The sequence below is a fragment of the Channa argus genome, chromosome 5 (genome assembly GCF_033026475.1).
Source record: "Channa argus isolate prfri chromosome 5, Channa argus male v1.0, whole genome shotgun sequence".
NCBI lineage: Eukaryota > Metazoa > Chordata > Actinopteri > Anabantiformes > Channidae > Channa > Channa argus.
In genome coordinates, this window is record NC_090201.1 from 13571574 (window position 1) to 13586244 (window position 14671).

A 14671-nucleotide genomic window follows, 5' to 3' on the forward strand; every position below is an offset into this window, starting at 1 on the left:
GTTGGATTTATTGTTTCAGCACAAAATTAAAGAGCGGCGTCTTCAGCTTTCTGATACTGAACATTCGGTTTTAAACACCGCGTGTCTGATCACAATCGTTATCTTCTTAAAATAAACGTACACACTACAGCAACCTGGCACCCATTGGCCTCATGGTTAAGGCGTGTCAGGAGCCAATTTGACCAAATTACAATCACATGGTTTTTTTGTTTGCCTAATTCGTAACACTAGATTGTTGTTTTCTAAATCTATATATTTGGAGCTGTGCACAAATGGGAACTCTGGTTGTTCAAATTTGAACTTTTACTTGACCACATTTGATTCACTTAGGTGACTACTTGCCTAATACAGCAGCCAGTATAGCAATAGAAAGCCAAATAAAAATAAAATCAAAGATATATATAGATGTGTGTGTGTGTGTGTGTGTGTGTGTGTGTGTGTGTGTGTGTGTGTGTGTGTGTGTGTGTGTGTGTGTGTGTGTGTGTGTGTGTGTGTGTGTGTGTGTGTGTGTGTGTGTGTGTGTGTGTGTGTGTGTGTGTGTGTAGAGAGAGAGAGAGAGAGAGAGAGAGAGAGATTATGGTTTAGTCGTGTTTGTGCATAGGTCTTGTTGGATTTTAGGCTACGTTACCTCGCTAGATTCATGGATTGTGTTAGGATGTAGGTTCTCGTCGCATCTCGGAGGTCTGTAATGCTGCTGCTCCGCTAACTGACCACTGAGTGTCTTGAGGAGGTGGGGCGCGCTCTCCTCAGCATTGCTGCTGGTGGTGGTGGTGCAGGGGGAGTTGGTCCACAGTGCAGTGCTGCGATGTACGTTCGTCTCCAGGCTGCTCCGTCTTTCCACGTTTTAAATCATTCGCAGGAACGCTGAGGAACAAATACATTAAAAAGGGCGACCTTCATGCAGGCATAAGGCGGAGCAGGATACACTGTGCGCCTTTGAATTGAGGTGAGCTCCTTATTCATATGACACAACAGTATTAATAGGCCTATAGCTCTGTCTTCACCACCTTCATTTTGTCGGGTTTTTGAGCTCTAGATGAACATTTGTAGATTGTGCTACCCGCTATCGTGCAATTATGACTAGAATGGAAATGTTTTTTTTTTCTTTCAGGATCCAAGATTTAAAAATTGAATACAATGAATGTTGTAGCAAATGGGTCTCACCATACGAGCAAATGTGTAAAAATGCAGGATTCAGACATGTGTGCATACATCCTGCTTTTTCCTGCTGTCCTGTTCTCGATAAGGTAGGCCCATCATTGGGAATGCAGTCAGGCGTGTTCGCTTACCCGGCATGATTTCCAAGTAACCTTAATCCATTCAATCGAATATTTTCTCATGGTGGTTTATGTGGTAGATATTGCATATTTCTCGAGATTTTTGCAACAAATCGATCACGCGGATTTGGGGAAGGACCCACATGTCTATCTCGGTAGCATGTCCCTATCTCCTCATAGGCTTATTTTTAGGTTAATTAAACACAACAGCGAAACTTATTCAGCAAACAGATTAAATTCCGATTGGGCTATTTATCACCATGACTTCTAATGATCTTCTGTCGTCTGTCCTATGTTTGAGGATGGTTATAATTACACAGCCGCTTATCAAAATGAAAAAATGGTTCATGCCATATCAACGATAGCAAATTTTCCACTTTTCCAAAATGTAATTATTAGTTTATTAATTTATAGCCTCATGTTTCATGTTCCTTATATTAGATAGAGCTTTGGATAATGTACTTTAAATAATTTTGTGTGATTGCTTTGCTCTTGATTTTGAAAATATAGTCAAATGGTGCAAAATGTGTTTAAAATCTATTGCTGATGATTTGGGGAGTGCACATGAGATTTTTGGTAACAGTAGATTCACTTTATAATGTTTTGCCTATTTTGTTTGATCTATTTACATGTGCAGAGCTGCTCGCACAGTAAAAGGCAACCAATCTGAAAAATCCAACCATTTCTGTCTCCAGTATTAATCTAGAATGTCAAAAATGAGAAAAGAAAAAAACAACTCTGAATATAAAGGTGTGTCTACATGTTTGACGGATACTGTAGTTATCTATACTTGGTGTAGCCTGTCTAACAGAACAAGAAAATGTGCTTCTAACAGGAGCACTTTTTCTGAAATCACTCTGGGGAAAAAACTAAGCAAGTCTAAAATATCCCAGTTGACTGACTGCTCACTGCTTCGTTAATTAATTTATTTTTGTAATTGCCACAATGTTACTATGTTGGTCACGCCCACATCCCTTGAGGGTTGTAAGACTGTGCAAGCAGCTGAGGAGCACCAAGTGCCCAAATAGCAAACTGAGTCTGGACCAGTTCAAGCCCACACAATGCACTTACACCAGGCCAACAAACTGCAAAGAATGATGGCCTTTTGGTGACCCAGATCTGGTTTTCCAGAGGTGGGCCACACATGGGCCAGAACAAGGCCAACTGCAGACACTGGTGGCCCTGTGCTGGCCTAGAATAGTTTCAGGACTGGCACCAGATGTCAGCCCAATGTATACTTTTATCAAGCCATGTAAAAATGACGTGCCATATTCGGTCCAGTTTAAAAATGCCTCTTCAATGATAATACAATTATAAAATGAGCATTTATTTTGGATTGAATAACTTATTCTAAATAACAATATATATTGAATGCAAATCAATCAATCAAAATATATTACCAATCAAACATCAAATTCAAAAAACATTTAACTGTGAACTGAATTGTGAGTGGAACATAAATAGTGCAATAGTAAAAAACAAAAACAGTATAAACACTGAAATTTGTGGAAAAAAACACTAAAACACTGCATCATATTTTAAGGGCAACCTCACCAATTTTCAACTTGCTCCCTATGACTTTAATTTACGGTGTAAATGCAGATAAATGCTTTTCAACTGAAAAACTCCTCCAGATGACATTTTTCATCATTAGGAGCACGTCCTCCTGGGGAGCTCTCAAAAAGCAGGTTGACCATGAATACAAAATACATTTTATGAGCAACAAGATGACATAATCTGAATGGAAGGTTCCTGAAGTGATTTAATCTAGAGGGATTTTTCAGAATCAAAGGGAAGTTTAATGCTATTTATTTATGTTTTACCCAAACTAGAACAAAAAGAAGAACCAAAATCAGTGAAGGTGACTTTAAGAGTGCAAAAAGGCATTGGGACACTTTTAGAACATTTGTTCAAAGAGCAGCAACATCACTGAACAGTTTGGCATAGCCTTTCAACACTCATAAATGCATTAGCGCTCCTTTCCTCATTTGTTCACTTCGCCCACACTTCCTATCGGGTGCATTTTGAAGACATTATGTAATCTGTCCGTCATCAGAAGTCAGATGACTATATCACACAGCCGCTAAAAAAAAGCATGCAATTTTTCAGAATTGGGCATCAAAGACCAGCAGTATAAATGCAGCCATACAAAATAAATAGTCAAAATTAGTCTTTTTCTGCAGTTGCTGGAAGACAATGTTCCCATTTATACTCCCTCACCTTTAAGAGTCAGTGTGTTTCTCTGTAGGTGATCAGCAGCACAACATCCCCTAACCCTTTCAAAAATGTTTAAAATTGTCAGCAGAAAATCAGAACTGATCTGATAGTCTGAGGAGCGTGTCACCTATGCAATGAAAGCACAACAGTCATTGTATGAGCCAAAACAGGGTTTCCTGTGTTTGTTTGTTTTTTTTGGTGTTGTGTATTGTAAGGTTAATTGGATTAGGAGGTATACGTTTAGGTGTATATTAGTGTAGCTTTGATGATTGCCTTTATAGTCTGCCAATGGCCAGTGGTTTTCTTACCAGAGAGTTCAGTTCAGCTCAGCCACTGAAAGGAACAGACGTGGACTACAAGAGACACGTGGTAGCTGGAGCAAAGGAACTGACTACAAGGTAGTGGGAACCGCAACAAGGTAGAAGTAAAAGGTTCAGTGAGTAGCTGTGGAGGCACACAGTTTCTTATCGAGTTCTGTGCATTGAGCCATACTTTGAGAAACTTGTTTGATGAAACTGTTTGTGAACGTGTTTGTGAGATTTCTGTTCATAAACTTGTATGTACAATTAGTCCGCTACCGGCTAAGTTGAGAAGAAAATACAATAAATGTTCAATGTTCGTCATACAACGATCTCTGGAGTGAAGTACTTGTTGGACCGTAAGATCTCTCCTGCAGCCATAATTTGTAAAGTGAAATAAAGTAACATTCATAGTAGGTATCTGCAGCAACTGTGAAACCTGTAGTTAGATTAGTTGTGTAATTATGAATCCCCAATTTCCTTTTTCCATAGACTAAATAGCTTCTTAATGTCAAACTGTATGTCCCAGCAATGTTATTTAAAGTCTATTTAATCAAGAACAGGTTTAGCATTAGATAACTTTTTTTTTCTCGAAGTTAACATTCTTACCCATTGTTTTTTTTTAAGTCATGGCTATTTCTGAACCACTCCTTCAGATTTCTGGCAATCAGCTAATGATAGCAGATTTGGTTCAACACCTATCTCTTCTTGAGCTACAAATTTCAATCCCTGGACAGTTGTTAAAATGGTTTTCATTTGGTTACTCATCATCTCTTGATTTGTGAGAATATTTTACTGTAGTGCTAGGAAGAAAAAGGGTTTTGTGAATAAGTAATTAAACAACTGATTTTATAAAAAGGAATTCACAGACTATGAATACAATAAATACTGACATGTATGAAGACTGGCTTGTGGTCTCCTTTTCATTTAATGAGGCTCAGAGGAAACGGTCTATCTCTGGTGCAGGCTAGGGGCCCCACTGCCTCTCTGGTGCAACTCAGGACTATGGTGCACTCTGCAAGTAGCATGATTAGCATTAGATTTACAAGGATGCCCTTCCTGTGTTGGAGTTTTTCAAAAAAGCAGTCCAGACATTTTTTTAAATTAAATCAATAGCTTATCAAATTCAAATTAACAGTAGGGGTTTACTGTAGTTTTCATGTTCCTGTATGACAGAAGCTAACTATGTCCCACAGACTATTCCAACCCAAAATATGAAGAAGCAATAGCAATAGCAAAATATGAAGAAGCAATGGCTGACAGAGCAATAGCTGTATCTGTATACTGCACCAAATGAGAATAGTTTCTAGCAAAGCTTCTCTTCAACAAATGTGGGATGGCCAATGAGAGCGAAAGGACAAGATTGGTTGGTTGGTTATCAGGTGGATGGTCATTCTGTAATTTTATTGATTAGTTATCAGGAGGTATCAGTGGACAGTCTTTTCAGAATAGTGAGAGATCTAGTATTTCAATACAAAACATGTAGTTGCCCTGTAACTCAGTAATAGGTAAATCTAGGGCCATCTGTTTGATTACTCATTCAATTCTGAGAAATAAAGGTTTTCTGTCAGTGTTGGAGTAAGTGATGTGGAGTGGCTTATCAGTTTAAATGCACTTATTGCTTTTTTGTGATTATGCAGTTGCCTTTAATAAGTCATGCTGTTTTTTTGTTTATTTGTGTTTTATGACTAATTTAGTTGATTTTCTTTTGTTTCCAGATGGGGGAAATACTTGATCATTTCTGTGACTATCTGCATGGTTCCTGGAGATGCAGGTGCCTGCAGAGAATGCCCGTACAGTGACTGGATAGAGGCAGTTGGGTAGGTTTTCCTATGAATATTTTTATATGTGCATGCAGGGCTTACATATGAAGAAAAAGGATCAAGCAAAGTACAAAAATAAAAACGCCCCTTCCCTGTATTCCTTTAACTTTTTTTTGTAGTTGATAAACCATGATCGATCGCAATCGGCAACCAAATTAAATTGGGATTATTCACTTGACATAAGATCAGTTTGCTTGGTCGGATTCTGCCGTAGCTTCAGCAAGATAATCATGTTCTGTGTGCAAACGGAATCTCTGACTAACCACCCCCACACACATCAGTAATATCTCACAAACAGCAGAAGTAGGAGTTTTAGTCTCCCAAATCTAAAAGGGCTCATTGTTTATTGGCAAGTCTCCTCAAAGTGGCTCCAACAGAAATGTATTCATGAGCATCTGATGAACATAGGACTATATCTGTCATACAGAATACGTTTACATGTACTATAAATTAAGGAAATAAAATCCACAGTCCTTAAAAAGATATTCTAAAGTTAAGGCAAGTCAAATAAGCTGGAATTTCTCCAGTATTTTCTTTTTTACCGCAATGTCTCTTCTCTTTGTTTCTTCAAAAAATATTGTCCATCTGCAGAAGGTCAATTGTAACAAAGAGAATTAACTTCCTAATCAAGTCGGTTGATGCCCCATTGACTTCAACAAACACTGTGAATGATGTTTTTACAGAACAAAGATTTTGTTCCTTACATTTGTATCCATGTCCACTGTGAACAGGAGGAATCTTAATTGCAACCACTAACCTTTTAGCTAAACGCACAGAACCCATTTCTCAAAGTATGGCTTAGTCCACAGAACAATGTAAGAAACCGTGTGCTTCCACAGATACACACTGAACCTTTCATGTCTACCTTGTTGCGGTCCCCACTACCTTGTAGTCAGTTCCTTTGCTACTGTTACCATGTCTCTTGTAGTACTATACTATAGAGGCAATGATCAAAGCTGTATGGTCACAGAAGTATATTCTGAGAATATTTCCATGTCTGTGTCAGGTTTCAGGATGCGCTCCCTGAAGAAGACGGTGTTGCTCGCTATCCTGGTGTCTGTTGTGCTGGTATTAGCCCTCCTCCATTCATGGCCCACTCGGGCCTACACCACAGTGGATGTGTGGCAGCGACCAGGGCCAATAGCAGAGAAGCATCTCGAGGAGAGGCTTCCACGATCAGACAAACGATTAGGGAAAATCCCATTTCATGTGAGGGATAGTGTTGTAAGGTATGTGTTAAAACAGGGCATTAACCTTTATCCAATTTTTTTGTCTCCTTGAAACAGACCTGAGCAAAAAGCAGTTTTTCTTCACATATGCACATTTGTCTCCAATGAATTATCCAGCTCGTTGGCACTTAATGGGTGCGTATGTGAGGGTGAGAGTGGAGGAGTGAACCTCCCTTTTGCCCAACTCTTATTCCCGAGGGTGTCCGCACAGCCGCTGCACACTGCCTTTGATGCCTCTGAGCTGGGGGAAATGAAGAGGCGACGGGCAAAAGAGTACAAGAGTTTCCAGACAAGGCAAGTGTCATAAAACTGAGACACCACCTACAGTATGGTAGCTCGTATTCAGAGCTGTAATGAATGAAGCACTGTTTCTATTAGGAAAAGAATAAATGGCATTATATAAGTTATTTATAAGGGGCTAAATCTGGCCTCCATCATCTCTTCCCCTCATTTTCTCATGATAATTATATCAAAATAGAAAACCCTTAGTGCTCATGTTCTTTTGTAGCATTACTGGATTTAAAACTTAATTGTGTCTAGACTAACTGTTTTCTCTACCAAGAACACAATCATAATGCGACAAGGCCTTTTATACTTTTTTTTTTCTATTGTGTTCCTGTCTATCTTCCTGTTGTGAACATTTCTCCTCAGGTCACAGACCCCTGCAGATGTTCTCGTTATTGCAGAGGCTAATAATCCCTTACAGTATCCAACACAAGGTGTGGAGGTCCGACCTCTGAAAACAATCATCATTCCAGGTGAGACCTAAGATTGTGAGTGTGGGACATTTAAGGATTTCTAGACCCATTATCTGTTAGCCAGTCATGAAATCAACAAGTTACTTTATGGGTAGAAGGAATTGATAAATATAGCAAATAATGAATGATGGATGGTTTAATTAATTACTGCAGAGTATATCATAAGTTCCTGATGCTCATTAGTAATAATCAAATAATTATGTATTTACGACATTGTTTATGACACATACATGATTTTAAAAGTTACCAAATGAGATCCAATAAGGTTTTACCAAATTTAATCAAGAAAGATAACATACTTCCTAATGTCCCAATGGCTGCAACAACTAAGTCTGTAAATTGTTACTATATGCTTTCAGGTTTGGCCTTACATGACCTTGCCAGAGACCATTACTCAGTAAGTATTTCAGTATATCTTGCTGTTCTTTAGTTTTATTTCTCTTTCTCCCAAAGGTGCTGTTAAGTCACAAGATATGCTTGCAAACATTTCACTTCTTATCCAAAAAGGCCTGGGAGTTGGTAGTCTGGGGCTTTTAAACTCTGTGGAGTCATTAAGTTGTTTCAAAGACGTGGCCTTTGTCGGATTCTGAGTCTTGTCCTCGGGAGCTGGCTCATCTGTGTTGTGTAATGTGTTTGTGAAGTGGTTGTTTTGTTCCTCCAATGTACAACTTTATACATTGCTTTTTCACTGGAGAAACAAAACAACTGATGGCTTGAAAGAGGAATGAAGAAGGCCATCAGAGTTAGACTGGAAGTACCATCGCTAAACAGAGAAGGTGGTTTATGACACCACATACAACACAGTCCTGATATTCGTCCCCATCCGTCCACGGTTTAAATCATACGAGTGATCCACGCATGATGGCGGGGTGCAGCTGATGACTGATGAAGTCTTTTGGATGAGTGGTGAAACACCTTTGAATATTAAAGCAGATGATGTTGCCACTGAACAGCATGTTTGGAATAAGCACGACCTGGACAACTGACAACCTCAGCAGACATTTCTGTATCTCTGTAGATAAACATCACTGCAACACTAGGAACGCTGAATGTGGCAGCAGAGGTAGACGAGGTGAAAATCAAAGGTGATAGTGAGATGCACATGACTCTGTCGAGCAGCCTCCTGGTGAACCTGAACCGACAGCTGCAGTTTGTCACCTACACAAACACACTGTTTCACCCCAGCACCGCAGACACAGGTGAGGCCCCCAGATAAAATAATCTTCTTGTGTCTCTTCTATTCTGGATTAAATTTTTTTTCATTAAATAACAGAAGACAAAGTGAATTTCAAGTGACCTAAAAACTTTAAAACAACACTCCAATCCACAACATGTAGCTGTAGTTTTTTTTCTTCAAACAACAAATCAACAAGAAAGGAGTAATCCTGCAGCACTAACCAGAGCTTTTAATATATGGTTTGTTGTGTCTTTCAGTGCAGTTACAGACAGAGGGGCATCAAGCCATATTCAGTATCAAGATCCGACATGGTGTAACACCCAAACTGTACAACACAGGATCCAAAGGAGGTAAAACACAACGCCAGCATGTTGATAGTGTGGGACCTTGTGTGATTTTAAAAAATTGGAACAAAAAGGGAACAAAATAATTATTTTATAATTAGTTTATTAAAAAAGCTCCTTCTGTCTGATCTTCCTTCTCTGCAGACTACAATGTCAGCACCCTCGTTACCATAGCTACAAAGACCTTCCTGCGTTACGATAAGCTTCAGGATCTTATCGACAGCATCAGAAAATACTATCCTACTGTCACCATAGTAATCGCTGATGACAGTGAAAACCCCAAAACCATCTCTGGGCCTTACATTGAACATTACATCATGCCTTTTGGAAAGGTGAGGAAATGCTGAGGACACTTACTGAAGTGTTTTAACTTGCTGTTGATGCTTTTTGCTGTTCAAGCTCTGTATCATGTGTCACAGGGATGGTTTGCAGGACGCAACCTGGCTGTTTCCCAGGTGACGACAAAGTACGTTCTGTGGGTGGATGACGACTTTATCTTTACAGCCAACACAAAGCTGGAGAAACTTGTGGATGTCCTAGAGAGGACCACTCTGGATCTGGTGAGAGAATTGACTGCTGTTTTAAATGACTAAGATGCCAGGGATATCAGTGTGCATGTGTGCATTTTTCAGGTGGGTGGTGCAGTGCGGGAGGCAACAGGATATACTGCCACCTACAGACAGACCATTTCCATTGAATCAGGGGACGAGGATGGTGACTGTTTACACATGAGAAGAGGATTTCATCATATCATTCAAGGTTTCCCCAACTGTGTTGTCACTGACGGGGTCATTAACTTCTTCCTGGCTCGCACTGACAAAGTCCAGCAGGTCGGATTTGACCCGCGTCTCACCAGAGTCGCCCATCTGGGTGAGTGCAGTCTCAGGCAGAGTCATTTTCATATTTAAAAAAATACAGTAAAGCTGGGACCAAAGCTACAACTCCATTGCTCCATACAATTAATTATGATGAGGAAAAGTAATTAAGTACATTTAATTGTGAGGTACCTGATGAGGTTATTTTGAAGACAAAATTTTTTTAGAGATTCAATTCAAGATTCAAATTGTTTATTGTCATATGCACAGACAGAAAGCATGTTTCCCTGCACAATGAAATTCTTACTTTGCCGTCCACTCTAAATGTAAGTAAAATGAAAATAGGACGAAAAATGGAAATAAAATAAAATACAAAAAAAAAAAAAAAATAAGAGCAAAAAATAAGAGCAATAAGCCAATAAAGGTGAAGTAGTCCAGTTCTTAATAAGGCAATAAAAAGTGAGGTAGTGCAGTTCTGAGTAAGGCAATAAAGTGAGGTAGTGCCGTTCTCGGTGAGGTAGTGCAGTTCTGAAAAAATGAGTGTACAAATGCAAAATCTGATTCAACGTAAACAGTTGTGTCCATGTAAACAGTTATGTTATGTTCATGGTTAGGAGTCTGATGGCAGAGTGATGAAAGAGTTCTTTCTTTTTGAAAAATTAACTAACATAATTATCGACTCAAACTTTACAATGAAATGTTAGATGCTAGAATAATGCTAATAGAAAAATGCTAGAATAATTTAATTCTGATTCACCCCTTTAATTTCCAGTTTCCCCCTTTTCTCCTTAGCTTTGAAGTAAAATCTTGTATGAAATCTTGCACCCTATTATGTTGTTTATATTGAAACAAAGATTTGAATGTTTGAAATAAACTTTGGCTGTTGTTGAACAGTTTTTAATTGACCACACTGAGTGAGGTTTAACACTTGAGATAAATTCTACTTTAAATGAAAATTAGTTGATGTTCTGTCTGAATAATTTGTTTGTTTTGCAGAGTTTTTCATAGATGGCCTGGGATCTCTACATGTGGGCTCTTGTGATGATGTCATCGTCAATCATGCAACCAAAATCAAACTTCCCTGGGTCAGTCAGTCAGAGAGTGACAAAACCTACACCAAATTTCGTTACCCGCCTGCCTCCTCTGATGCCACACACACGAAAAATGGCCTCCTGTTCTTCAAAAACCGGTTTCAATGTTTGACTCATAATTAGTTCCTCCTCATGTTTATCCTGAAGATTCCTGTGCTCTTCACGAGTTGCCAAAGAAGTTCTCTCCACTGGATCCTTCTCAGATAAAATTTCAGACAAACACTTTGGTCTTTCTTTGACTGTTTGACACTGAAATGGTTGTGTGATTAGAGCAGTTCTGGAGTGGAAATAATGGAAAACCTATAGTAACAAACAGTAAGTCTTGTTTATTAGGAAGAGCATCGTAAAATCTTTACTAATTCAAGGTTATAAAGGCAGAATGCTTTGTGTTTGTCAAATTTTGTCTGTCTGTGCATTCTCAGAAGATAAGCATTGGAAACAGGTAGCATCTATATAGTCTGAGTCACTTTTTGGTCATCCAGTTTAAAGGCAAGTGCAGGTTTGTGTGTTCTCCTTCAATTTGCACTATCCCAAAAAAAAAGACAGCTTAAAGACGCAATAGTAACTTCTGAGAGCCTAATAACGGGGACTCACAAAGTGACAATCCTGTAGACACAGAGCATTTTACCAGTGGCACTTGAAGAATGCATTTCTCATGGTACCTGTGCTCCATGACTGACTGGTTGTGCCAAAGGTTTAACTTGTTTGGGGTGTTTATTTCTGGTTTGTGCTATGGTTTTGCTACCCCCTCACCCACAATTCTGTGTCCTTTGCAATTATGTCTGAGGAGAAGAAACGTTTGCTCCTATCGATCTGCAGTCACACATGGTTCTACCTGATCAAGGAGCAGTCTTGTTTTTGTCTTCTGCCGTCTGTCACTCGGCAGTTTCTTTAACAAGCATCTAAAGGAGGGCATTTGTGTCTGTGCATCTGAGTCTGAGTGAAAACTATGAAGGTGACTGCATTTTTACATGCTGCCTAAAAGAAGAGTTGGGTCAACCAAAGTGCATGTATGTTTTTATGTCATTATAAAAGAAGAAAAGCGGTGGAAAAGCTAATCAAAACAGAGTCAGGGTTTGATGGTGATATGAGTAGTCAGAGCATGAAGGGAAAACTGAAACTGAAAATCCAGTTTTTATACTGACAGCTCCTCTTTGGAGAGTTATTGTGCATAAACAATTGATACATTCATGAAGTGATGATGCTGTTCTTTTATACCTTGGCCTTTACATGGTGCCCTTATGTCATTCTATTGTTTCCTACTAATTTATATTAGGTTTATTTATCTATTTATTAATTGATTTTTTTTTTTTTTAAATCATCAGAGAAATATTTTATTTATATTTTGTCTGGCATGTTTTCTGGTATGTATTTATCTTTTTATTCACCAAAATGGGATATTAGCTCAGTGGACAGAGACAAAACCATCAATTTACTTCATGAGGGAAACTATTATAAAAAGGCTTTTCTGTAGTTGTATGTTGAAAAAAGTTTGTCTCATGTTAGATTTGTAACTGTCTGAGATATCTATCTGAGCTGAAAATGTTTTTTAACAGTTCTTAACAGAAATTTTATTTGTCTGCTTCACCCAAGAACCACTATTGTAAGTCGTCTGATCACAACATCTGATGCTTATGAGCATTATTTTGGTAATTTATTTCAAACATTGAAATATTAAAATGTCTGTGGAAAAAAAAAAAAAACATGAAACGTGTGCTATATTTAAGTTGTGGCAACCAGAAAACTGAGGATTCAGTCCATATAATATTCAAAATTCCTTTGAACCATTTACTATGCTTTATCCCAATTTTCATATTACTTTATCCCATCAGCACTTTTTATCAACACCCCACTATATTTTGCATCATGACTCACAGGACTAATATTTTACTTTTACTATTTAATTTAAGTGTCATTTAGTACTTGTTTTTTCTTTTAAAATGTCAAATGCACTAGTTGGAAGCTGCATCATAAAGTCTTGAGTTTCTATAGGTTCCATCATGTTAGTTCATGTCTTAACAGTGTTTTGTGACTAATGTCAAACAGTTACTAAATGCATTTTCAGGGATGATAAAGAACCCCATTAATGCCATGGCTCTACACTCCACAATGTTCTGCAGAGGTAAACTCCAAGAACCAGTTAGTTTAAAAACACAAATTCAAATGCAGGTTCATTTTGCTTTAAGAAAACACAGGCAGACACTCGGGTGCTGTGGTGCTGCTTCAAGTACTGGTCGACACAAAAGATTTGAGCAGCTAATAGAGGGTAACACAAGTGTTCCAGTGAGCAGACATATTGTGGGAGATGGTGTCAAATGAGGCATTGTGTGGCGATAGCAGGAGTCTCCAACTGCACTTGCACTAAAGCACAGTGTAAATGAAGAATGGACCATTATTCATTTACACTGTTCCATAGGTCTAATGGGGTTTGGCACAAACAAGCACCAGTGACAATGTGTTCCAGGAAGCCTATTGTCTGAAGGCCTTTCAAAAATTCCAGTGGATCCACATCAACCATGGCAAAGGTGCAAACAGGACCTTTTGCTTTAATATTTGGAGAGGAACAGCAGCCAGCAGGGAGGTTACTGATCGTTCGATCTCCGCCATTTAAAGACTGTTAAAAATAGTATGTTGTTTTGTCCTCACTCCTGCATGATCCTGCCTGATAGTCCTGTGTCACATGTCCTTTAAGATAATTATTCATAATATAAAAACTTCCATGTGGGTTCATTATCGATTCAACACACTGTGAATCAGCAATCAAAAGTAAAACACATGAAGTTCTAATATTTCTCCACTAGAGATAGTTGTAAAACAACAGGTTCCCGGTTGTAATGTGAAGAAATTTTGGACCAAAGCAGTCTGAATTGATTGCTGCAAATACAAATACATATATCAGCAGAAACAAGCATCCGTGTAAGAACAAAATGAAAGCAAAGAAATACATTTAGATAGTCTGTAAATTATAATATGGTGATGTGGGTGCAAGGAGGGACTCTGACAGAGACCAACATAATAAAATATACAGAGGCAGTCCGTGTCAGCAGGCAATGGCAGGCAACTGCTTGGGGCCCCAGGCCAGTAGGGGGCCCCAGAGGGCTGACAAGAGTTAAACTATGTACAGCACTGACTGTGTGCAAAGTTTGCATGATTCAGTGAAAACAAACAGATCTAAGGAAACAACGAAAACCAGCTGGTGAAAATGAAGAGGAGTTATCATTCTAGGAGAGGCCCCAGCAGGCTTTAAGATCGCCACTGGGTACAATGCATTTGGTAAATCTAAGTATCTTGTTTCCATGTTGTAACTAAAGCATCACACATTGGTGATTTAAGTAAAGTGTGGCAACAGCAGATATTTCAGCCATTCATGGTTTCCAACAACTAGAAGCTGTGCCTTTGCATTGTTGAATGTGTACAGTTTTATTTATCTACAAGAGTCATGGGAACATTGATAGATTACTGATTGGGGAAACCGCCTGGTCCTGTGTCAGTTTAGCATGTGACTTCTAAGATCATTCAAACATCTACAAAGTGACACAAGATAACCACTAAGTAATAGAAAACCACCACAAAGAGACCTATTTCTTGTAGTCTGGGTTTCCTTGGGCTAAGTCATAGAGAGCAATTTGTCCATTAATGAG

At 38.7% G+C, this 14671-nt stretch overlaps 1 protein-coding gene across 1 annotated transcript; it reads left to right on the top strand.

Moving 5' to 3' along the window:
- The first annotated feature begins 555 nt into the window (after positions 1-555).
- On the top strand, positions 556-12604 carry b4galnt1b (beta-1,4-N-acetyl-galactosaminyl transferase 1b). Its single transcript, XM_067503460.1, has 12 exons — positions 556-946; positions 5512-5613; positions 6623-6845; positions 6963-7139; positions 7497-7603; positions 7963-8000; positions 8622-8802; positions 9038-9130; positions 9269-9456; positions 9544-9684; positions 9757-9994; positions 10936-12604. The coding sequence occupies exons 3-12, from the start codon at positions 6631-6633 to the stop codon at positions 11151-11153; spliced, it is 1596 nt and encodes a 531-aa protein (XP_067359561.1). The 5' UTR covers positions 556-946; positions 5512-5613; positions 6623-6630; the 3' UTR covers positions 11154-12604.
- Positions 12605-14671: the final 2067 nt, after the last annotated feature.

Coding starts and splice junctions, on each gene's coding strand:
- b4galnt1b (XM_067503460.1), top strand. CDS start 6,631: ATGCGCTCCCTGAAGAAGACGGTGTTGCTCGCTATCCTGGTGTCTGTT. Junction 7,140..7,496: donor TACAAGAGTTTCCAGACAAG/GCAAGTGTCATA, acceptor ATTTCTCCTCAG/GTCACAGACCCCTGCAGATG. Junction 8,803..9,037: donor CCCCAGCACCGCAGACACAG/GTGAGGCCCCCA, acceptor TGTGTCTTTCAG/TGCAGTTACAGACAGAGGGG.